The sequence below is a fragment of the Atractosteus spatula genome, chromosome 6 (assembly GCF_055471065.1).
Source record: "Atractosteus spatula isolate fAtrSpa1 chromosome 6, fAtrSpa1.hap1, whole genome shotgun sequence".
Classification (NCBI taxonomy): Eukaryota; Metazoa; Chordata; class Actinopteri; order Semionotiformes; family Lepisosteidae; genus Atractosteus; species Atractosteus spatula.
Window position 1 is genome coordinate 37,873,451 of NC_142711.1, and position 22,619 is coordinate 37,896,069.

Below are 22,619 nucleotides of genomic sequence, written 5' to 3' on the forward strand. Positions count from 1 at the left end.
ATCGAACACGTTTTATGGAAGCAGCGTGAAAAAATTAAATACACATTGAATTACTCCTCTCGTCCCACTATCAGTTACGGCCCCCTAACCATGATTAAAAGGCAACACTCTTTCTGTCGCTACAGGCATTGGTTATCTGTTAAGGTTTTCATCTAGTTTGATTGGTTCAGCCAAGTTATTCAGCTTGCTTCTGCTTCGCATTTTTCACTGTCACTTTTTTGCTATTAGTTGTGCAGCAGCACTAACCCAGCCCCGATTGGCAGTATGCTGAGACAGTCTGTACGGCCGGACCCCAACAGTGAGGTGGGATTGGCTGCCGAGAAGACCCACCGTCGACTATTGGCTATTGGTGCGGAAGAGGCGTGGTTTGTGTGGGGGGTCCTAATGGCTGCCGGGAAGATGGCGGTCACCGGGCTAGAGGTGGAGGATTGAGACCAGGGGAGGGAAGAAACCGAGACCGAAATCGGGGGTTAGGAGGGTGTAAAATAACTCATATGTATAATATTTGGGGGGTGCCGTTATTATATTTCATATACGGGTTGCATTTGATAATACTTATTGACCTTAACAGAGCAAGCATATATATCTTATCCAGACATATTTTCTGTTTGGGACTCCAGTTCTGTGTGCGGCGCTTTATGATGTTTTCAGTGTTCAGAAATTATAGCATAACATAATAATTAAAATTCAGACGCCCATTGTAGGTTGCCCTTTTAATTTATTACGGTTGGAAAAAGGTTAATAGAACTGAGTTGCAACCTGTAAGGAGATAATTTGTCTGAGGGGAGTGTCAAGGTATTTTAAAAGTGGTAGTTTTTTACTCTGTAAGGAGAAAGTGCGATGTGCTGCGACTTCTGGAAATGGACTGATTGAAACACCCCCAACGCCAGGCAGCAGACCGCGTTCCGGCCAATATGTAAGTACACCTTTTGATTCCCAGACATGCATTGCGGGTTGTATCGGAGAAGCTGTAGCTCCACGACCGGTGCTATCTCACGACACGCTTTCAGACTGCACAATAACACCCAGGATCTCGATGTGGGAATCACATTAGATGCTTTAACCGTGTTTTTCCTTTAGGATGTTAATGCCTTTAGGTTCCAGTGCGTTCTCTAGAAGGCTTGTAAAGGTGGTTTAGAGAACTGGGGTGTCGTAGGTTCTGGTTTGATACAAGATAAAACTAAAAGCAGCAGTGTCTGAAAAAGCAACTCCACATCAGTGAAATTTAAAGCTTTAAAATAAAGTGTCTTTATTTTAAATAACTGTTTAAGGTATTTCAGGGCCTGATATTTCAAATGTATATCTTTACCACCAACAAATAATTTGGATTAATGTAGTGTTATTTAATCACACCGAGGCCCAAGAGTGAGATGGTGTGTTCATCTCGTTGTCCGTTCTGACAAAAGAAGTGTTGTGCAAACTTGCATGCTCTAGGAGGTGAAGTGGGTTCGGCCTTTGTTGTGTGCAATCGAAAACCAAAATCGTAAAGTACAAGACGTCTTTCGCATTCTCCCTAGACACGTGCGACCATAGTGACTGCGGGGCTTGATGTGTTTCATGTGAAGTTTTGTTTTTTGAAAATAGCTTTAAGCCTTCAAGTGTCAGCGCTTACTGCCGGACACCACCACAGCGTTAAAAGCAGCGGCTTTTAAAGAATGGTGTTGCTCTTTTGGCATTTTTTGAGAACATTACTTGTTTTAGAGACAAATTACTATCTAGCTAAGCAGTACGAATTAAGGTAACGCTGAAAGAAAGTCTTTTTACCCGCGGCTGAAGACGGATGACTTTGGTGACTTAATGGCTCTGAAGAACATTGGAAGTAGCATGTTTCTAGTTAACCTTTTCGGCGTTTCTTCGTATTGAGGACTATTTTTGTGCTTTTCTTTTATCTGTGGGCAGTGGGGAAAGAGAAGAGTTAACTTATAGCACTAAATGAAGTAATCTGAGTTTTCAAAAATGGCCATTAATTTAAGGAAATTTAACTTGGTTCTTGGAACTTTGTTCCAAGCACAAATTTAAGCATATATATGAACAGCGTAGCCTAAATTCATACAACTATAATGTTTTTAAGTTTACAGCTAAAAGAAGAACATGAATGCCCTTCTTCATGGCAAGAACTACGCGCTGTTTATCAGTTCAGTAAAGCTACTCTTAGTGGTCTTGGAAAGGCAGAAGGTTTCGGAGAAAGCCAGAGAGAACAGCTGTTTCCAGTTCAGGATTGGACATCCCGAGAATGAGGCTGGAGGGCTCTCTAACAGCACTTGGCAAGGAAGCCTTGGTCACTGATAGAAATAATTCTTTGGATTTTGTAGGAGTTTTCAGCCAGTGTCTGTAGACCATGTTAAGTTTGTGCTAGTTAAGCCAATAATTTATTCCTTAAACCTTCATGTTGAGTAGAGGATGGTATATTGGGGTGTCATGATTTGCTGTTCCACTCCTGACATAGTTACCTAGGTGAAGCACATGAAGATAAGACTTAGAACGCAGAGCTGAGAATAGAATGCAGTTAGACCCTATACTCTAAATAAATGAGCCCCCAAACTGCATTACCGTTTGATCTGTTTGAGGTTTTATGAGCTGCACACTTTTCACCTACAGTGCTTATAAAGCAGCAAAGCTGCACTATAACTGAAAACATAAGCCTTGACCAGTTTACTCAAAATAAGGTGAGAAGTTGAATAGAGCCAGGACCTGTTGTATGGCTCCAGGAGTCTGCAGCTCGTAAAACCTAAAAAGGATCCAGATGCTGTGCATTGGAAGTATACCAGTTTTACACAACGTGGCCCTGGCTCTTAATCACCTCCGAGTAGACTAATATTTCATTCTGTCATCAGGAAGAGTCTGTAGGCTGGGAGATGTTTGATCCAAGTCTGTTATAGCCTTAATTGTTGATCTGCCTTATTATTGATCCTGTAGTCCATGGGTGGCCAACCCTGGTCTTACACATCACCCTTAAATTATCAATTTGTGAAGGCTTGGACCTTAATTTATTTAAAGCAGGAATGGCTAGCTTTGTTTCTTGAGAGCTACAGGTTGATAGCAGATTCATTTCAGTGCATCCTTAAACTCTGTAATTGAACACATCATTTTGATTTGGGGGTTTTAAGGGTGATCCCTTAACCCTGCTGGGCTGTGGCTCTTGCTGTAATCTCTAGTCTTGAGTCACGAAATCTGTTCAAAGCACCGTAGTGTTTGAAGAGGCCATCAGATGAATGATATTGAGGATGTAGAACTGTATGGCATCATGAAATCATAAACAAGTTAGGGGGGCTTACTTGAAAAAGAGATGACACAAGAAAATAGCTGACTGAAAAGGAGTGGCAAGTAGTGACAGCAGTGCCCCAGTTGCAGATGAATCCTTTATCAGGTGAGAGAAGTAGATAAATCAAGTAAGTAGTAAATACCGTTCTGTTGTGGCTTAGTCAGACATGGCAGCTCTAAATTTCATTTTAAATGAAATCTTAATTCATTTAAAAGAACTGGTCTGTTTGAGAGAAACAGAGTTAAATGTGAGTAGATTTTATTTTCTAATTACAAAAAATACTGTTTATACCTAAACATTTCCATCTTTGATTTTAGGTCTGTTCAGCATTTATTTAATGTTTCACAATGTCTATTAAAACACATTTAATAAAATATCGACCTCTGAAATAAATTCAACGTATTTTAAAGTGTGATGGTAGATATACCTATTAATGCCAAACTCTTTTTGTAATGTAGAATCTCCCATTTGCACTCCTCACTCTTTTTTCCAATATTGACTGTCTCAATTTGTTACAGGCCCATCTCTGTGATCAAAGGCAGCCTCTTACCCATTGCAGTGTCACCTCCTGTCCTGCTGGTCTTGTGTTCAGCTACTGTTTTGAATCACTGGCAATTTAGGGCCAGATTATTAACATTACCTAGTGTTATCAACTGCAAGCTCTTGGACAGTAAGGTGTAGCTTTGATGAGAAATCACTATAGCCTGTGTTATGTTCCCTTCATCCTTCCAGCCCCTAATCTTCACTTTTCATGATTCATAGGAATGGCAGTGTTTGTGATGCATTGGCTCTGAATGTCATCAGATGTCACAGTGTTGCATCACTGACTCTTGCCTATAACAAATGAGCATCTGCTGAGCATGGAGCTGAGGATCACTGTTCTATTCAAAGACTTGTTTTACACCTTATCTCTAGCATAATAATAACATGTGCTTCTCAGTGCTATGGGCAGTGCCTTTGTTTCTGAATTAGGTCTGAGGGCTGGTGGTGCATTTGGCTCTTCTGTACTTATTAAAAGAAAAATAGGTTCCATGAATAACATGCTTAATTGGCCAATCATAAAGTAATAATTTACATGAATGGAAAAATTGATGAGAAACCCCTGTTCAAGTGTTTTTAGACTTGTTTGCATTGTCAGAGATCAGTACAAAGACCAAGTGGTTGTGAAATAAGTGCCGCAATATCTCCCAGTGCAGAATACTTTGTATTGTAAGTGTAAACCCTTGAGCCAGTTCACACACTTCGTTTTCTTTTCAGAAGATTTAAGATGTATTTTATAGACAAGGCGAGTACTGTTGTACAGTTACAATGTTGGCTTGTCTTCTCTCAGCACTTAGTTGAGACTCCAGCATGAATTCTATGAGTAGATGACATCTTTGTTATAGTAATGAATGAGTTCCATTCTCAATGTCTAAAAGTGTCAAAAAGTGTTCTGTATTCACTGAAGTGTGCACCTCTGCTCTTGAGCTTAGCTAGCTAGTAGTGCATTTCATTTTAGAGGTTCCAGTGACTAATGTTTAACATAACATTAGTCACTCGTGACAACATGTTGATCATCCTGTCTTCCCATTTGCAAAGGAGGGAAAGTTGAGTTGCATTGATTCATCGTCTCAGGCCACCACAAAGCACACTGCACAGCATTGCTGCGGGGCCTAGTGAGAGCCCAGGAGCCCTTCTGAGAGACTGAGTTCTCTGTTTAATAGTGTCCTCTATTTCTGACATCTTTAGCTTAATTAGTTAAGACTGTATTAGTCTTATGTCGTCAGAGCCCTTTGGCTTAACACAGGTATCTCTGAGGATGACTGTGTGTTAGAGGATACCTTGTGGAATGGTGTCAGGTTATAAAATATTATTAGGCTCACTAATTGAAACTGGGCAGCAGCCAGTGTTTCTTTTGCTGTCACCTGGTTTCTGAATTGTCCGTTGCCAAGACATTTTCTTCTGGTAGCGAGAGCTTGTTGCCTGGTGTCTTCAGTAACTTGGTGATTTTTTTTTGTCTGAAAATGTTTTTTAGACATTGGTTCCCAGATTGCTGAAGGGATTCAGTTCTGAGCAGGGCTATTCCAAATTCTAAGAAAAGGAAAAGACTGAAATTTAAAAGGAAAGCTGATGTATGGAGTGGTAAGTAAGTAGGCGATCATTTCTGTGAAAAGGGTGGCTGAAGTATTTTGTTTAATTTATTCATTGTGACTTCCACATTTCTTTCCTGTTTTTTATTGTGCATGTGGAGGGCCGTGCTGTTACTGAGTGTGCATTACTCTCTGTGAACTGGTCTCATGGTGCTGGGTGGGGCTGTGATGGTGACATCAATCCCCAGGACTCTCTAGAGTGTTGAAACCTTCTGTTCTCAGAGCCCTTGAGCACAGTGAGCTTTTCTGCTTCCCCAGCCTTTGTCGGTAAGATGCTGCATTTTGACCAGGCAGTTCATCTCTGTGAGCCAGTTTTAAATTTTGTCACTTTCAGAGTTAACTTCTTTTTGGCAATTAAAAATTTCAACTTTAGCAACTAAACACTGACTCTTAAAAGGTTTCTTGCATGTACCTGACCCAAGAGTGCAAGTTAAATGTCCTGCCTAAGTAGCACTAGTCAAGTTCTAGATTTGAGACTGAATCTGCAAAGTTGGCAGGTACACCATTTCCTCCATCTGAGATATTGACAGTTGCATATATTCTTAAAATTGCCATGGGGTTCTAAACCACGCAGAACTGACTTGGGTGGTCGTACCCCAGGCCTTGTGCTCCAGCAGACTTATTCACCAGTAGCTTATGTGTAAACAAAGATAATCCACAATAATACTGAATGCTTATTCATCTTACAGTGCCAACAGTAGGATCTTCTAGTGGAATGGTAATTAAAATGCACTAATAATAATTCCATTCACTTATATAACACTTTTTGGACACTCGACTCAAAGTGCTTTACAGGTAATTAGGACTCCCCTCCACCACCACCACCAATATGCAGCATCCACCTGGATGCTGCAACGGCAGCCATAGTGCGCCCGTACACTTCCCACACACCAGCTATCAGTGGGGGAGGAAAACAGAGTGATAAAGCCAATTCATAGATGGTGATTATTAGGAGGACATGACTGGTAAAGGCCAGGAAGAAATTTGGCCAGGACACCGGGGTAACACCCCTACTCTTTTCAAGAAATGCCCTGGGATTTTTAATGACCGTGGAGAGTCAGGACCTTTTCTTATCTGAAGGAGAGCACCTTTTTTACAGTATAGTGTCACCATCAGTATACTGGGGTGTTAGATCCCACACAGAACACAGGGTTAAGCATCCCCTTACTTTCCCACTAATACCTCTTCCAGCAGCATCCTTAGTTTTCCCAGGAGGTCTCCCAACCAGGTACTGGCCAGGCTCACACCTGCTTAAGCTTCAGTGGGTTGCCAGTATCAGCAAAGGGTGTGAAATATAATGCAACAATCATATTTTAGGTGAATATTAAGTTCAGTTAGAATTTATTTAGAATTAATATATAATTTACAATAAAAGCAATTTAAGACTGTATTTAAATAGCCACATGTCCAAAACGACATTGCTTTTTGGTAATTAGTTGTTGCAGTCTTCTACATTTTCTAGAATTATTTCTTTCCCTTTCACTAGCAGTAGTAATTGAAGTAGTAGTATGTATAGCAAGTATGAAAGAGTTGAAGATGTTTGTTCTATGAGAGTAATAGATACTGACTTTTGTGTCACTCACTTCAGCGAGGGCTCTAGTTTTTTCTAAAGAAAAGGTGCTTTCCTTCTCTTCTTGCAGTCTACTCTGATACTGGAGGTATTGCTCCGCAGCTGGCGCTCTTGTTGAGCTGCAGTGCCGTCTGGAGCGGCGATGTGTCGTTCAGGGTTGAGCTTCCTGAAATAGCCTTGTAACTGATCCAGGGGTCTTGTTTGTCCCACCCAGGGCTGGTTATGCTGTATGAAGGGGAAACTTGCTCACGTGTCTGGACCTCTGAATTGAACTACATAATGTTGTCAAATACTTGAAAAAAATGAAAAATACAGATTATTTTTTTGTTCTTTTGACATTGTTGCTGAATGGAATGCTAAGTTCCCTTTTTGCCTCATTGCTTCAGTGACTTAAGGCAGGCATGCTCCATGTCTGGAGGGCCAGGTTCAGACTCGATGGTCTTCCCCTAGTCCGAGAGGGGTTTCCATGATGCAGGAAGGCAAATCAGCTCGAACTCCATTTTTCCCTCTTTTCCCACCTAAAGCAAAATTAGTATACTAGAAATCCACTGTGTTTTACAGGTGTTGCTCTACAGCTTTTAGCTGCCTGTTTGTCCACTGCAGTGTGCCTGCTGGGAAGGGTGTCAGCAGTGTGAACTTTCTGGATATGAACAAATTTGGCCAGAACTTTTTTTCCTTGTTTTTGATTGTGACATAATTCTGGACATGAGCTTGAAGTATAGGCAGGCAAGACTGCGCCAAAGGAGCACAGTTCCAAGTGCCCCGGGAAAAAGAGAGTGTTAATAGTGTAAGCGGTGCTTGTTGGAGAGCTGTCCTTTGCTCGCTCATGATTGCGTGGATGGGTTTCTCTTCGTGGTCCTGGCTCATATGTGAGGTTTTGGCAGTAGGCCCCGTGACTTATTTTTCTGCTTTCCACTTGCACATCTGCCCTAACTTGCTCCCTGAAAGCATTCTACTGCGCTGATTGTTTCCAGGCCCTCATTGCTTATTGCTGTGCCTTGGTTTAAACCACATCACTTCTGCTCTCTGGGCTGAGATACAATCACCAAGCACAATCCATTTAAGTTATCCATAGTCTATAATAGCTGTCCAGTGTGAGCACCAAGTAAATGTTTGCTACATTGGTTCACTGTAAACGTTTAATATAAAATAAAATACAAATCAAGGTCAAGCATTATATTTAATAGCTAAAACTGTATTGTGGTGAGGGTGTATAGTATTGTAATAAACTGTTGTTGGAGGATACAGTTCAGTATTAAATGTTTTTTTATTTCTGTTCAAACAGAGAAATCATTTTAAATTCCTTAAAATTGCAGTTGTGTGTTAACTGGTGACCTTTATTCTTTTATGACTTTATGATTAACTGCACTACAGCTGTCAATTAACTGTCATTTAAGGGCTTTAAGAGAAGATCCTAAATGAATTGAGTTAAAAGCATATGGATGCATATAAATGGGAATATAAAACAGTGCTAATAATTGTGGTAAGAAGAAAATTGCTCAGGGCTTGTTTTAGGAGTCTGGTTATACAGTGGTGTGAAAAAGTGTTTGCCCCCTTCCTGATTTCTTATTTTTTTGCATGTTTGTCACACTGAAATGTTTCAGATCATCAAACAAATTGAAATATTAGACAAAGATAACACAAGTAAACACAAAATGCAGTTTTTAAATGAAGGTTTTTATTATTAAGGGAAAAACAAAATCCAAACCTACATGGCCCTGTGTGAAAAAGTGATTGCCCCCCCTGTTAAAACATAAATCAACTGTGGTTTATCACATCTTTGGAAAGCTGAGTTCAATTTCTCTAGCCACAACCAGGCCTGATTACTGCCACCTGTTCTCAATCAAGAAATCACTTAAATAGGACCTGCCTGACAAAGTGAAGTAGACCAAAAGATCCTCAAAAGCTAGACATCATGCTGCGACCCAAAGAAGTTCAGGAACAAATGAGAAACAGAGTAATTGAGATTTATCAGTCTGGAAAAGGTTATAAAGCCATTTCTAAAGCTTTGGGACTCCAGCGAACCACAGTGAGAGCCATTATCCACAAATGGCGAAAACATGGAACAGTGGTGAACCTTCCCAGGAGTGGCCAGCCGACCAAAATTACCCCAAGAGCGCAGCGACGACTCATCTAAGAGGTCAGAAAAAACCCCACAACAACATCCAAAGAACTACAGGCTTCACTTGCTTCAGTTAAGGTCAGTGTTCATGACTCCACCATAAGAAAGAGACTGGGCAAAAATGGCCTGCATGGCAGAGTTCCAAGATGAAAACCACTGCTGAGCAAAAAGAACATAAAGGCTCGTCTCAGTTTTGCCAGAAAACATCTTGATGATCCCCAAGACTTTTGGGAAAATACTCTGTGGACTGACGAGACAAAAGTTGAACTTTTTGGAAGGTGTGTGTCCCATTACATCTGGCGTAAAAGTAACACAGCATTTTAGAAAAGGAACATCATACCGACAGTAAAATATGGTGGTGGTAGTGTGATGGTCTGGGGCTGTTTTGCTGCTTCAGGACCTGGAAGACTTGCTGTGGTAAATGGAACCATGAATTCTGCTGTCTACCAAAAAATCAGAAGGAGAATGTCCGGCCATCTGTTCGTGACCTCAAGCTGAAGCACACTTGGGTTCTGCAGCAGGACAATGATCCAAAACACACTAGCAAGTCCACCTCTGAATGGCTTAAGAAAAACAAAATGAAGACTTTGGAGTGGCCTAGTCAAAGTCCTGACCTGAATCCGATTGAGATATTGTGGCATGACCTTAAAAAAGCGGTTAAGGCTCGAAAACCCTCCAATGTGGCTGAATTACAACAATTCTGCAAAGATGAGTGGGCCAAAATTCCTCCACAGCGCTGTAAAAGACTCATTGCCAGTTATCGCAAACGCTTGATTGCAGTTGTTGCTGCTAAGGGTGGCCCAACCAGTTATTAGGTTTAGGGGGCAATCACTTTTTCACACAGGGCCATGTAGGTTTGGATTTTTTTTTCCCTTAATAATAAAAACCTTCATTTAAAAACTGCATTTTGTGTTTACTTGTGTTATCTTTGTCTAATATTTCAATTTGTTTGATGATCTGAAACATTTCAGTGCGACAAACATGCAAAAAAATAAGAAATCGGGAAGGGGGCAAACACTTTTTCACACCACTGTAGCTGAGGTACACAAGTGGCAGTCTGTTCCTGTGAGTGAGTCAGAGAGGCAGCGAGGTGGTGTTGATGGGAGTGCCTGTGTCTAGGTCTGTCTATGGGAGGTTAAGTTTGAGTGTGTTTGGATGTGTTCATGTGCTTGTCTTGTCATGTACACAGGAGCATGTGGAGATTCTGTAAACCAGTGGTTCTCAGTCTTGGTCCTGGGAAAACTGTGTTTCTTCTGTTTTTTTTTCTTATTCCAATTGGCCCTTAATCCCAAATGCTAATTGTGGTCTGTAACTAATCTGCTTGGTGGTTTACCCATTTTTCTTCTCTCAGTCCTTGTTTTGACAAAGCTCTCAAGTGTATATTTCTATTACCTTGAGCACTTGAAACAGTCTCTCCTCAATACCTGTGAATTATGAAATTGTTCTCTTATTTCTGTATATGTAACTCTGAATAGGTGAATTTGATGATGAGCAGATACAAGCCGGAATGGCACTGTATCTGTCAATTACAGTGAGTCAGTGTTTTTCCTTCTACTTAAATCCACTTGGCTGTAATTGAGATAGTACACCTAGAACAGTTAAAAACCAGGAGAGATGGTGGTCTTCCAGGAGAAGAATAGACTAACACTACTCTAAAACATCTCTCTGATCTTGTCTTTCCTTGTTTTACTGTCTCCCCCCTCTCTCTCCAGGTTCAGCGCGCTTTACTCTTCCTCTCTCGGCCTGCTCTGTGTACCATGCTGCGGCTCCCCTCTCAGCTCGGCCCCCTAACGTGCGGGACAGCCAGCTTTCGCCTTGTGCGCTCCAGCCCTCAGGGCCTCCTGGGCACTAGTGCCCTTGTCACGCCTGTCAGCATGTACGCCGCCCGCTACTACAACAGCAGCGGGGGAGGCAAGCCGGGCCGGCGGGCGGGTCTAGTGGGGGGAGGGCTGCCAGTTTTAGACAACCATCACCACACCCTCCCTCACCCACAAAACTTCCAGCCTGCCGTCTATCAGGGCAGACTTGATGGGCTCCGGGCCCACTACCAGAATCACCATCACTATCACTCTCATGCCCATCCTCTTCCACCTCACCATCACCCACACCACAGCAAGAAGAAGACCTGGAACTTCATCCACGAGAAGATGAGCTACGACACTTTCTTCACCATGAAGCGGCTCATTGATCGTTCGCGCAGCGTAGATGAGGTGCTGCGCTGGGTCACGCAGAACCCTGGCAAAATATCCTACAACCACTATCCCATCGCTCTGCAGAAGATCGGGCAGCTCCTGCAGCAGCAGCAGACCACGGCGATAGTGACAGGAGGCGGTGGGGGTGCCTTGGCCTCGCCTTCAGGGACCGCTGTAGGGGAAAGCCACTACAGGCAGATCTCCGAGCACCAGGACTTCCAGACGCTCTGTGATGCCATTGTGAGCGACTGTGCCAAGTTTGACAACTTCAGCATTGTCAACTGCCTGTATGCTGTCGCTGCACTGGGTGAGTAAGAGCTCACTGGTGTGGAGGGGAATACAAGCCGGATTGGTTTTTTGAGTGACAAATGAGCAATTTAGACTGTTTAAATCATTTTAATTTAAAAGCCAACAAAGCCATTGCAACCATGGCTAAACATCAGTGAAATGGCTTCGCAGTGTGAATGTAAGAAAGGTAAAAAATGAGAGGAAGCCATTTGGCCCATCTTCAGGGAGTGGACAAAAAAATGGAAATGCTAATTTAAGTCACTTAACAGGGTGTTGTGCTATCACATGTAGTGTATCCAGTATGGTCTGTAGGTGCTGTGATATAGAGTCTTCGAGAATGTCATAAATGCTTGACTGGGTTCAGATCTAGTGACTTAAGAATGGTGGTGACATATGGGTAACATGGCTGTCATGCTCATCAAACCGTTTGGTGACCATATGTGCTGTGTGGATGGGTGTATTATCATCCTGGAGGACACCTTTCCTGGCAGGAAAGAAATGCTACATTCTTCATGGGACGAAGGTTGTCATTTAGTGATTGGCATTGATATTGCTTTCTGAGGGAATGAGTACTCATACCAAGAAAATATGCTCCATAATATTACAGAACCTCAAAACCCTTCACTGTTGGAGCCAAGTACTCAGGGCTATAGAGGTCTTTAGGTTGGTGCCACATGTGCACTTGTTTGTCAAAGTCGATTCATCTGTCCATGTCACATTTCTCCAGCTGTAAATGTGCATTACAACATGATGAGTGGTTTGTGCACTGCTGGAGACTTTGTTGTCCTGTTCTGTGGAGTTCTCGGCAGAATTTTTTTTTATGAAGCTGGCTGCTTGAGGCCCAGGTTGAAATTTGCAGTGAATTGATCTGCAGTTGCTCAACTGTTTAGCCTTGCGCTTTGAATGAATGCACAGACATCATGATATTGGAGTCTTCATGTTGACCCCCCAGGTGTCCTTAGTCCTTGGTCTTTTCCCCCAGATTCAATGTTGACATCGCCTTACACACTGTTGCTCATGAAACATCAGCAACTGAAGCGCCTGCTAGACTCCCTCCAATAATCACCCTCCTTTCAAAGTCACTGAAGTCTCTTCTTGCAGCCATGCCAACCATAATTATTAGAAACCAGGTCTGTCCAGCATTTTCATACATGGATATACTGGACTATTATTTTCTTAACACATGAGCAACATCTGTGTTAGCCCTTGTTTTCAGTGTCCCTCTTTTCAATTTTTTGTCTGCTAGCTGAAGTATCCAACCTATCTGAGAATCTCATCCAGCTGTCTCTTGAGAGAAGGCAGGGTATCTGCATCGATGGCATGTTTGGAACCTCTCTCAACCCTTTGTTAAAATGTGCCCTATATTAATTACTTCCCTTTAGTTCCCATTGTGTCCCCTGGTTTGTTGCACTGTTGATTCTGAGTTGTTAGGTTGACTAGTTTTGAGGATTTTTTTTAATATTTGAATCAAGTCCCACCATAGTCTTATATACAAATTTGTACCTGTACACCTTGAACCTTGATATTTGTGAACATTAACATTCACTTCTTTGCCAGTTCGAACAAAATTCTCTGACCACTTTTTTTATTACTGTGCTGCAATACACTTTATTACAGGGCAGTAGTGCTGCATTTATAATAGTAAAAACAAGAAGTAAAATATAAAGAAAGTGTGCACTCTAATAAGAATGCAAAAACAAACTAATACAGAGTAAGCTATAATCTATTTTTTGTTTGCTCATGCTGTAGCCTATATTATATAGGGGGAAAACAATGCTTTGTTTTAAGTTTACAGTATCCATTTTCATTAGAAAATACTAACAATAAATACACTATTTTAGAAATAGTTATAATTTATAATAAAAATATTTGGTTTCACGAGCTGTGGAGCTCTGTTTTTCCCTATAAGGTATTTAGTCCTGCATTTGCCAATTTGCTGTTTTTGAGGACTTCAGATTACCCCAAAGTAACCCATGTGAATACAGATAGAGATTTTACTTGACTTTGATTTTTTTCAATACTGTGTTCTATATGATTATCAAATGAAACTCAAAATCTTTACAAAACCCCTCCGAAGTCATCTGTCATTTTTTAATGAAGGTTCATCTGAAATTTAGCCTAAAAGTTATGATAGTTGTCCGTCTCACTTGCTTGATTTATCTATTTCTTCTCCCTTGTGGCCTCTCTGTCTATGCGTCATTTACTTATTTTCTCTTCCTGTCTTTCTACAGGTCTGCCCAGTGACTCTCAGATTGTGCAAGTGCTGGAGGAGGAGTCTCGTGGGCGACTCTCCCAGTTCAACCAGAAGGACATCTCCATGGTGTTCAGCAGCAGCATGAAACTCCACCCCTCCAGCCAGCACCCCCTTATTGAGTCCTGCCTGTCAGGGCTGGAGAAGAACATTGAGCGTGAGCGCCACCCTCAGACACTGTTCCTGCTGCTCTCCTACTACCGGCTGAAGTGGCGTGCCCTGCAGGCTGATGGTTACACACCAGAGCAGCTGCTAGCCAACCGCAAGATCCTGCGGCTGGTGAAACATACCCTGGCCAGTGTGAGCAGTGTGCGTGACCATGAGATGGCGCTGCTGGATGAGATGTTGTCAGCCTGCGCCCGCGAGGCCAGCAACAAGTCCCTGGAGCTCATCTTCAGCTCTCACCTCTTCTACCAGAACCGTCAGGAGAAATTTGTCAGCAGCTTAGCTGGTATATATTAGTTTTGTTTGATTTGTTTTAATCTTAAATTTCTTGTGTACTGTTGTTTTTCTGACATTCTGGCAAGAACCTCTTCTTGCTAGGTTCTTTTTAATTCCTGAGAACTATTGGCATCTGAGTTAGTTTTTTCTTTAAAACTAACTCAGTACAGGCAAAGAAATTAGAAAGTGATAATTCCCCATAGCTTCACAGATGTTCACCTTGACCTCCAGCCAAGGCGCCAGCCAACCTGAGGTTGGGCACACACTGAATTCAAATACGTATACACCACACACATGGATTAGTCAGTACATCATACATTTTAGCATTTTTACTGAGAAGCTATTGTTAAGCTGAGTTAAAAAAATATTTTGAAAAATTGTGATCTTTTAAGTGTTTCAAAGAAACCCTTTTATACAAAATTGCTCTTGTAAACCTGAGGCCTGTGTACTGATGCCTGCCCCACCCCTGTCTTTGGCAGAGGAGCTCCCAAAGAAGGTGGAAAGTATCACACCCTACACCATGGCCCTGATTGCAAAGTACATTGCCCGGCACAGACTGAGGGAGACCAAGCTGCTGGACACCATTGCAGAGTTCCTGGTCAAGAAGGGAGAGTATTTGGACAGTAAGGTACAGCCTGTCGAGCACATCTTTCTGTCCTTCTGAAAACCATGCATTAGCATTAAGTTGTTGTTAAGTGTACACAAGTTTTGTGTTGTACTGAATTCCCAGTTTTATGTTAGGAGAGAATAGCAAAATTTCCTTTAAATCTTTCATTTCAGGAAAAAAATACTCTGAATAAAAACATTTAAGCTAAAAGGTCTCTGTTTTGCAGCTTTTTCAAAGGTACCATGTTTTCTTTAGTCAATAGGCCAGACAAACAATGGAAATTCTTAGCTTAGCAAAAACAAAACCTTGAGAAAAACAGAAATTGGACTGTAAAATAAGGAGTAAGAAATGAATTCTGAGTGTTATCTGAAAACACTGGTTTATAGTTTATTTGCTGAAAACATAAATGGAATTTGAACACGTAATTGTTCAAAAAGCTGTATAAAGAAGTGTGGTGTTATCACATGTTTCTTTTCCTCAGAGATACTAATATGAAGGTATAGTAAAGTGTCACATATGTTTGTTCGGCCTTTGTAGATGTCAAAGTTGATTGTGGCTGAATGACTGACCTCTGTTTCTTTTCTGCAGGTTATCCAGAAGCTGGTGTTCCCCTTTAGCCGCATGAGTTACCGGCCCTCAAACGAGACACAGTTCTTTGCCAAGCTGGAGGCTGTACTGGAGCTGAAGGCCATGAGCTCGCCACTGGCTACTGTGAACATCCTCATGTCTCTGTTCCAGCTGGGTCACTTCCCTGGCCTGGTGCTGCACCGCGTCTTCTCAAACTCTTTCATCAGCAATGTCACCAGTGAGTGCAACAAAGCCCCCGAGTTTTGGGTAGGGACTCAATGAGATTGCGGGTACAAGTGGTGGAAATGAGGTTTCTCCCTAGGGTTACTAGGCTCTCTGTGACAGTGTGAGGAGAGAGGCAGTTTAGGCAGACCCAAGACACACTGGAGGAATTAAATCTGTCGGCTGGACTGGGGACACCACAGAGTCTCTCAGTAGCTGGTGACTTCCTGTGGAAAGGGAAGTGTGGTTTACTCTGCTCAGCCTGTTACCACTGTGACCCTCAGCAGGAGTAAGCAGGTAGAAAATGATTGTTTTAACCTTAGTATATTGAAATTGAATGTTTTTCAGTAAACCTTTCAGTAAAGAGGTGTCTGCTGTTTTCTTTTACAGATACATCATCTTTACTCATTTGTGTTCACTGGGCATATTTCCCTTCTTTCAGGCTTTTGAAAGTCTGATCGGATCTTTGTATCTGACTCAAAAGACGTTCATTCTTCTTCTCCTGGCATCTCCACAGACAGCCCTTACGCCCTGATTGTGCGGCGGTACCTATCTCTACTAGATGCCGCTGTGGAGCTGGAGTACCGAGATTACTCTGGACCCCGACTGCAGGAGACGCACAAGGTGCTCATGTTCGACCATGCACTGACTGCAGATGAAGTCAACCGCAAGTACAGGTCAGTGTCTGCTGTCCCTGCTTGCAACACTACAAGGAGCTACGGCAAGGTCCAAGTCCTTCACGGAAATAAATGACTAATGGGATCAGATGTTGTCGGGGTTGGGTTTGTAGTTCAAAGTGGAGTAGATTAAAATCCCAAACAGCACAGTAATTCAAAGTAAACTACCTTTGTCAGAAATATTACAGTATTGACTATGGTGACGTATCCATTATTCACAGTGAGCTCATTTTATTGCAACCTGGAGCAAGCAATGTATTGAACCACCACTGGTTGGTCTCATGTTGTGAGAGAGGATTAGGATTAGGCAGCAGTGAAGACTGATGATTAGGGCTCTGGACTCAGAATTGGAGGGTCAAAGGCTCAAATTCCTGTTGGGATGTTGCTATTATACCCTCTAGCAAGTTGGTCCTCTCAAATTGCCCTTGTAAATGCTTTGCTGTATAAATGGTCTCCAGGTCTTGATTGTTCTCATTTTAATAAGTGTGTTATAATTTGTTCTCAGTTAACTTTAAGGAATGAAAAAATAGAACACCCATGTGTCATTTTCATGTATTGTTGTAAGTCAGTCATAACTCCCATCCTGGAAAGCTATGTATTTTTACCGACTTTCACTACACCCAGTTTGTCTGTTGTATGCTGCTTTTTGGTTTATTTTGTTATTGTTTTCACCTAAAGGCTCAATTGATGTGCTAAAGTCCATTTGCTTACTGTTGTGAAATGCTCATATTTTTTATAATGATTCCTGTTATTAACATTCACTCCTGTTAATGTCATTGTATTTATGCAGTGCTAAAAGGATGACTTTCCCATCTTCCTCTGCAATGAAACAGCTAACCATCAAACAAATAAATCTAAGTAACTCAAATCATGATCCAGAGACTTTTCTCAAGCACTATTCATTACTGTTGTTAAACAGCACAAACACAAGAGGGTTACAGTGTCCAGCGTGATGTTGAAGTACAGGTGCTGACTGAAAGAGAAAATAGACAGATCCATGGTGGCGCACTGAAGTGGGATCAGTGGTGCTTTCACTCTTGGTATCTGTGCTCAGTGCTGTGATCAGTAAGGCTTTAACTTTGATAGATCTTTACAGTATATGGTATTGAAATTATTGAAAGAAAATAAGTACATAATACAAAAAATTGAGAGTACAATAGTATAATAAAGTTTAAATTTGTATGTCATACAAACAGTACTGTGTTACAGAAAGCGTATAAAGATTACTTTGTAGTTAAGTAAAATAGTATTTGATATAGGGGACCTTTGTTTATACAGATGTTGGCATCTTGAGCTCATGCTCCCATACAGTGCCAGGCAGTAGAGAGGTGTTCCAGATCTCCTGTTAACAGTTCGCACAGTTCATCTACATTGCTTGGTTGTATTGATCCACCGATAGCTGTACTGTGGCTGCTATTTACTGATTGTTGCACTGCTCTCCAGTCTGTCTTTGAAGAAACTGGCCTGTTAGTACTCAGTCAGTAGTTGTTAGCTGGGTTGCTGTTATGAGGGTGCTGACAGTGGGTTGAATTTCAGTGTATGTTTCCCTTTGGGTTGCCTGCAGTGCGGTGGTTTGTTAATTAATGTCATTCCTGTCATGGCTCTTCAGGGAAGAACTTGAGGGACAAAAAGGGAGTCATTGGCATTCCTTGGAATTTTCAGCCTGTTTTTGCATGGATGTTTGATAAGTAACAAGAAAATGGAGGTTAATGGCAATGTTCAAGAAGTGTTTTCCACTCTGCAATGTTTGTAGCAGATTTAAAATGAATGTGATGGTAAATGAATAATGAACAAGACACAAGGGAAAGTACTGATGTCTTTCAAGTCCATGAAAGCTGCGCTCAGCTGATTGGCTTGTGCTTTCTCTTTCAGCTACAAGGGCCTGGTGGCAGAGGCTCTCAGGCAGCTGCTTGGGGAGCAGAGCTACAAGCAGGATGAGGTGCTGGCCCCAGGGTACTACACAGGTAGAGGCTCCAGGCTGAGGCTGCTCCTCCCCTCGCATTTGTGAAGTTGCGTTTGAGGCAGGGGATCACCCGACACCTCAAAAATCAGTAATTAAATACAAACTAAAAAGAGCTAGTACATGGTAAACCATTGTATTTCAAAGCTTAATTTCTTTTTTTGGAACCACCTGCCCAGTAAGTAAAGTCCTTTATGATTATTTAATTTTTAGATTTGAATATTTTAAGTTAATTTCATTAGTACTTTCCTTTGTAGGCTTTGCATATTACATTTTCTGTGTACTGCATAATGTATTCTGTGAAAATTTCACATTGGGTTCCAGGCAATTTTAGCTTTAAGTTGTATAGACAAATTTAACATTTTATATGCAGATTATTTGCTGTACAGAGAAAAGTACATTCAGGAGATTGGCAAAAAACTTTAATAAACTTGATTATTATTGAAGTGAATTAAGACAATCACATTAACTAAAAGCAAAGTGTTTTTGCCTCTTTTGCTCTGTGAATCTGAATTCTGCCAAGACTGTAAATTTCCCTTTCAGACGTACTGCCTAATTTCTGAAAAGTTCCTGCATTTTTTCCACAGATTTTCTCCTGTGGATTGACAGCACGGGCAGTGTGCTTCCAATCAAGTCTGGGGGAGGGGGTGCAGTGGGCGTGGGAACGTCATGCACCCCTACGGTTGCTGTGGCCCCAAAGCCGCCTGAGGGCCAGTCATCAGTGGCAACCCTGACCTCTGACTTCCAGAAGTTCTCGCCCTTCTCCCCTTTGGAAGATGGCACAGAGAAGAGAGGGGCTGAGGAGCTGGTGTCAACAGAGGCGGCTTTCCTTTCACACCGCATGCGCCCCCAGCCCCCCCCTGCCCCTGCTGCCCAGAGAGGAGGGCCCAATGGGGGGAACCCGCTGGACTACAACCCCTACTACCCCACTTCTGATTACTACTCCAGTTTGGCCAAGGAGCAGTCCCTGGAGAGTCAGGACAGCTCCACCCTCAGCAGCCCCTCGGACTGCCTGGCCCAGGCTGGAGCCCCTGGGGCTGGTGGTACAGGAGGTACTGAGTGCTCCTCAGTCCTGTCTTCCACTTCCCTCTTCCAGTTCCCAATCGGGAAGATCCTGGACGATGAGGGGACAGTAGGGGGAGTGGCTCCAGGTCCTGACTGTGATCTTCCTACTTTCTATGAGGGAGTCTCATACCCTGAGGGTGGTGAGGGGGCTGTTGTGCCATCCTCTCCTCTGCAACTGCATGGAAGACAGGAGGCAGAGAGGGGCTCCGGGGACCCTCACCCACATCAGGTCAAGAGGTGAGCAAGCCCTAGAGCTCAAGTGTTGACACTTCCTTTATGACAACTCTGAGATGTTCCTGCTGTGATTCCTAGTACCGGTCTTCTATAGAGCAAAGTGTCATCTCTCCTGGTGAAGATGTTGGTCAATGAAGTATGTCAATGAGATGATGCCATTTGATCTTGTCCTCTGGGTCTGCCATTTGACAGCTCCTTGCTGTGTTGCATATCTGACTTAGTGGCTTGAATGCTTTCCGTTGCATTCCTTTTCTGTTTTTAACAGTGCTGTTTGCTTCTGACCTAGACTAGTATTCATGCAGGCGTCTTTTGGAATGAGTTCTGTCAAAAATATCTATTAGAACGTTTTTACTATTTACAAAAAACTGCCATTTGTTTTTGCTGCACACAGAATAAGAAAATACAACAAATTAGAGGTAATTACCTTATCTATAAATATATATTTTTAATTTAAAGGATGAATCTCTTAATTAACCTGTTAAGAGGCCAAAGTATGTGAGTGCTCCACAGTTTACAATGTTTTTCCACCTGTTAAATCTAAAAACTAGAAATGTATTCAGATTTAGAAATTTATATGCAGAAGGGAGGGAAAGCACTGAATTTAAGAACCAGTATTTTTCATTAATGGATAAAAGAACATCAGAAAGGAACAAAGATGCCTGTCTGTCCAGGTTTGACTAAATTGATTCTAGACCATTTATATTATGAGCAAATGGTTAAATACAGAATGTATTTACAAGTTTGAAATGTCTGGCTTGACCAAAAAACAAAATCGGCAGATTTCAGTATTTTCTATACAAGACGCTGAGAAATCTACAACATAATTAAATAGTTCAATTAGGTTGCTGCATCAGTATGCGTAAGCAAGGAACAAGTAAAGTTTTATTCCATGCTGAAAAGAAGAGAAAGGAAACAACGTTTTGGCTGTGGAGCCTTCTTCGGTTGTGTATATAATTAAATATATAAATTTACTACTACACCCTGGGGTCAGAAATATGATTGTTGATTTAGCCCTGTCAATTCCAAGTAAGGTAGGATATGAATTGTTTCCATTTGCTAAGTAGCATGTTCTTAATAAGTGGTTTGATTGCAATATTGCCAAGTATCTAATTGATCTAATTTTCCCCCTCATTGGATGAAGAGGAGAAATGGGTGTGTCTCCAAAGCAGCTCACTCTGTTGCTTTCTCTTTCTGGTTAGGGTGATTATGTCAGTCAATGACAAGTGGCATTACTGTCACAACTCAGACGTGCTAGTGGGCTCACGGGCAATGAGGGACCGGCACCTCCAGCTGCTGGGCTACATCATTCTACAGGTGTGTGACCCATTCCTCCTCCTCCCCTTTAGTTTTCTGTTTTAGTCAGCTCAGTGAGTGTCATTCTGACTCCCTCGAGGTAAATGCAGTTATCATAATTGTTTTGTGCGGCTCTGGGTAGCAATGACTCTGGTCTGATGGCACTGTTTTTCTCCTGCAGCTGCCGTACCATGAGCTGGAGAAACTGAATGGCATCGAGGAAGTCAAACAGTACCTCCATAAGAAGCTCCTGGAGGTTCCCTTGTGACACAGGCGGCCTGTGGCGCATAGCCAGAGTTGGGTATCCTGACCCTGATTTCACCAGTAACTACACCAGTAGTAAGAACAGCAATCTGACAGACTGTCAAGTCACAGAACCAGCAGTGTTGGTGTAGAGTACAGACATTTGAGAGGGTGGTGGTAGGGGGGATGGTTATGGTGGATGACAGAAAAACTTTTTAAATGTGGTGGGAGGGGAGGAGAGGTTTATTTGGATTGCCTCTCTAGAGATTTTTTTTTCTGGTTGTTAAAGTAAAAAGTCCCTTTTTATATTCTGTATTTGCTACAGTTGCAAAGCATGCTGGGGGAATCAGGTCTTGAAGGTGCAGAGGGAGGAAGTGTGCTTGACAGATCTGAGAGTTGCGCTGCTCATACTGACACGCTGGCCACAGCAGCTGGGGCATGTGTAGAGATTCCTCAAGACTGTTAATTATACTGTCAGTAATCAAACGTGTCTTTGTGGGTGAGGGACAATGGGGCATGAAAGTGCGCCTTCTTAATATTTTATACCATTGGTGTACCTGCATGGGAAGTAGTGGGACAAGGTTGAAAACGTAAAGGGTATTGTGACCCGTAAGAGACTTTTTGTTTTTGATTTTTTATTTTCTTCATACCGTTATGACTCCTGCCCTCCTCATGATTGGTGGTAAAAAGCAGCATACCCCAACAGCCGATTCTGGGATTTTATTATTTTTCAATTCTACTGTTATTTATCATTATGAATGTTTGTTTTAATTTTTATGTCTACTTTTTTAAAACACATTCTGTTATTAAACGCGCAATAAAGATAAGAGGACTGTGGCAGTGAACACTGAGACGTGTTTGCATCTCAGTGACATCCCACTGATCAGTGTTACTGAAACCTACATTCGGTTCATTTCTGTTTCCTTCTTGGTCAAGCTGATAAAAATATACAGTGAAAGCAAGTTAACTTTTCTGCTGTATTTTTTGAAATATGACTACAGATCCACTAAAGGTCACAACTGTATGGGCCTGTAATTATATCATGGTTTTTTTATCATTGCACTTTACTTTCTTATTGGAGTTCCTCAATTGCATCACAGTACTTCAAGACCAAATTATGCACAAAATGGAAGTCAACTAAATTTTACTTAACATCACAGGAGTGAGTCTTCACTACAAGGCTCCTGTCTCTGTTTCAGAGTTGTGGAGTACAATAACTTTGCCAGTTGCACTTGGCTTAAGACCAACCTGAAATCCTTCAGTGTTTTTGTCAGCTTTACCAAGGCTGCTGAGAGTGAATTCAGCCTGACTTTTCCTGCTTCTGTCAAGGGCAAGCAGGAGGTGGTCAGTTGCGGAGAGGTGAAAGAGCAGAAAGGTGTGCGCCAGGGGCCGTGCTGTTGCTTTTGGGTTTACCCTAATTGTACCAGTGTCACTCACTCTCTGGTTTCCGTAAACAGCGTTCACAGTGGTTCTTCGCTGCTTGCTGTGTGCGTTGG

The 22,619-nt window shown here is 42.0% G+C and overlaps 1 protein-coding gene across 2 annotated transcripts; it reads left to right on the top strand.

The window, feature by feature from the left end:
* Nucleotides 1–396: 396 nt before the first annotated feature.
* Nucleotides 397–22,250, top strand: fastk (Fas-activated serine/threonine kinase). 2 transcript variants are annotated; one of them, XM_088919703.1, is made up of 11 exons: nt 397–916; nt 5,277–5,383; nt 10,796–11,582; nt 13,795–14,265; nt 14,735–14,883; nt 15,451–15,667; nt 16,169–16,328; nt 18,201–18,292; nt 18,876–19,590; nt 20,787–20,901; nt 21,062–22,250. In XM_088919703.1, the coding sequence occupies exons 2-11, from the start codon at nt 5,372–5,374 to the stop codon at nt 21,146–21,148; spliced, it is 2,805 nt and encodes a 934-aa protein (XP_088775829.1). In that variant the 5' UTR covers nt 397–916; nt 5,277–5,371; the 3' UTR covers nt 21,149–22,250. The 2 variants fall into 2 exon arrangements, with proteins under 2 accessions (XP_088775829.1, XP_088775830.1); XM_088919704.1 differs by lacking the exon at nt 5,277–5,383.
* Nucleotides 22,251–22,619: the final 369 nt, after the last annotated feature.

Bases quoted from the DNA above. Each gene is read 5' to 3' on its own strand.
- fastk (XM_088919703.1), top strand. The intron at 14,884-15,450 runs GTACAGCCTGTC...TCTTTTCTGCAG, and splicing joins GAGAGTATTTGGACAGTAAG to GTTATCCAGAAGCTGGTGTT. The intron at 16,329-18,200 runs GTCAGTGTCTGC...TTTCTCTTTCAG, and splicing joins GAAGTCAACCGCAAGTACAG to CTACAAGGGCCTGGTGGCAG.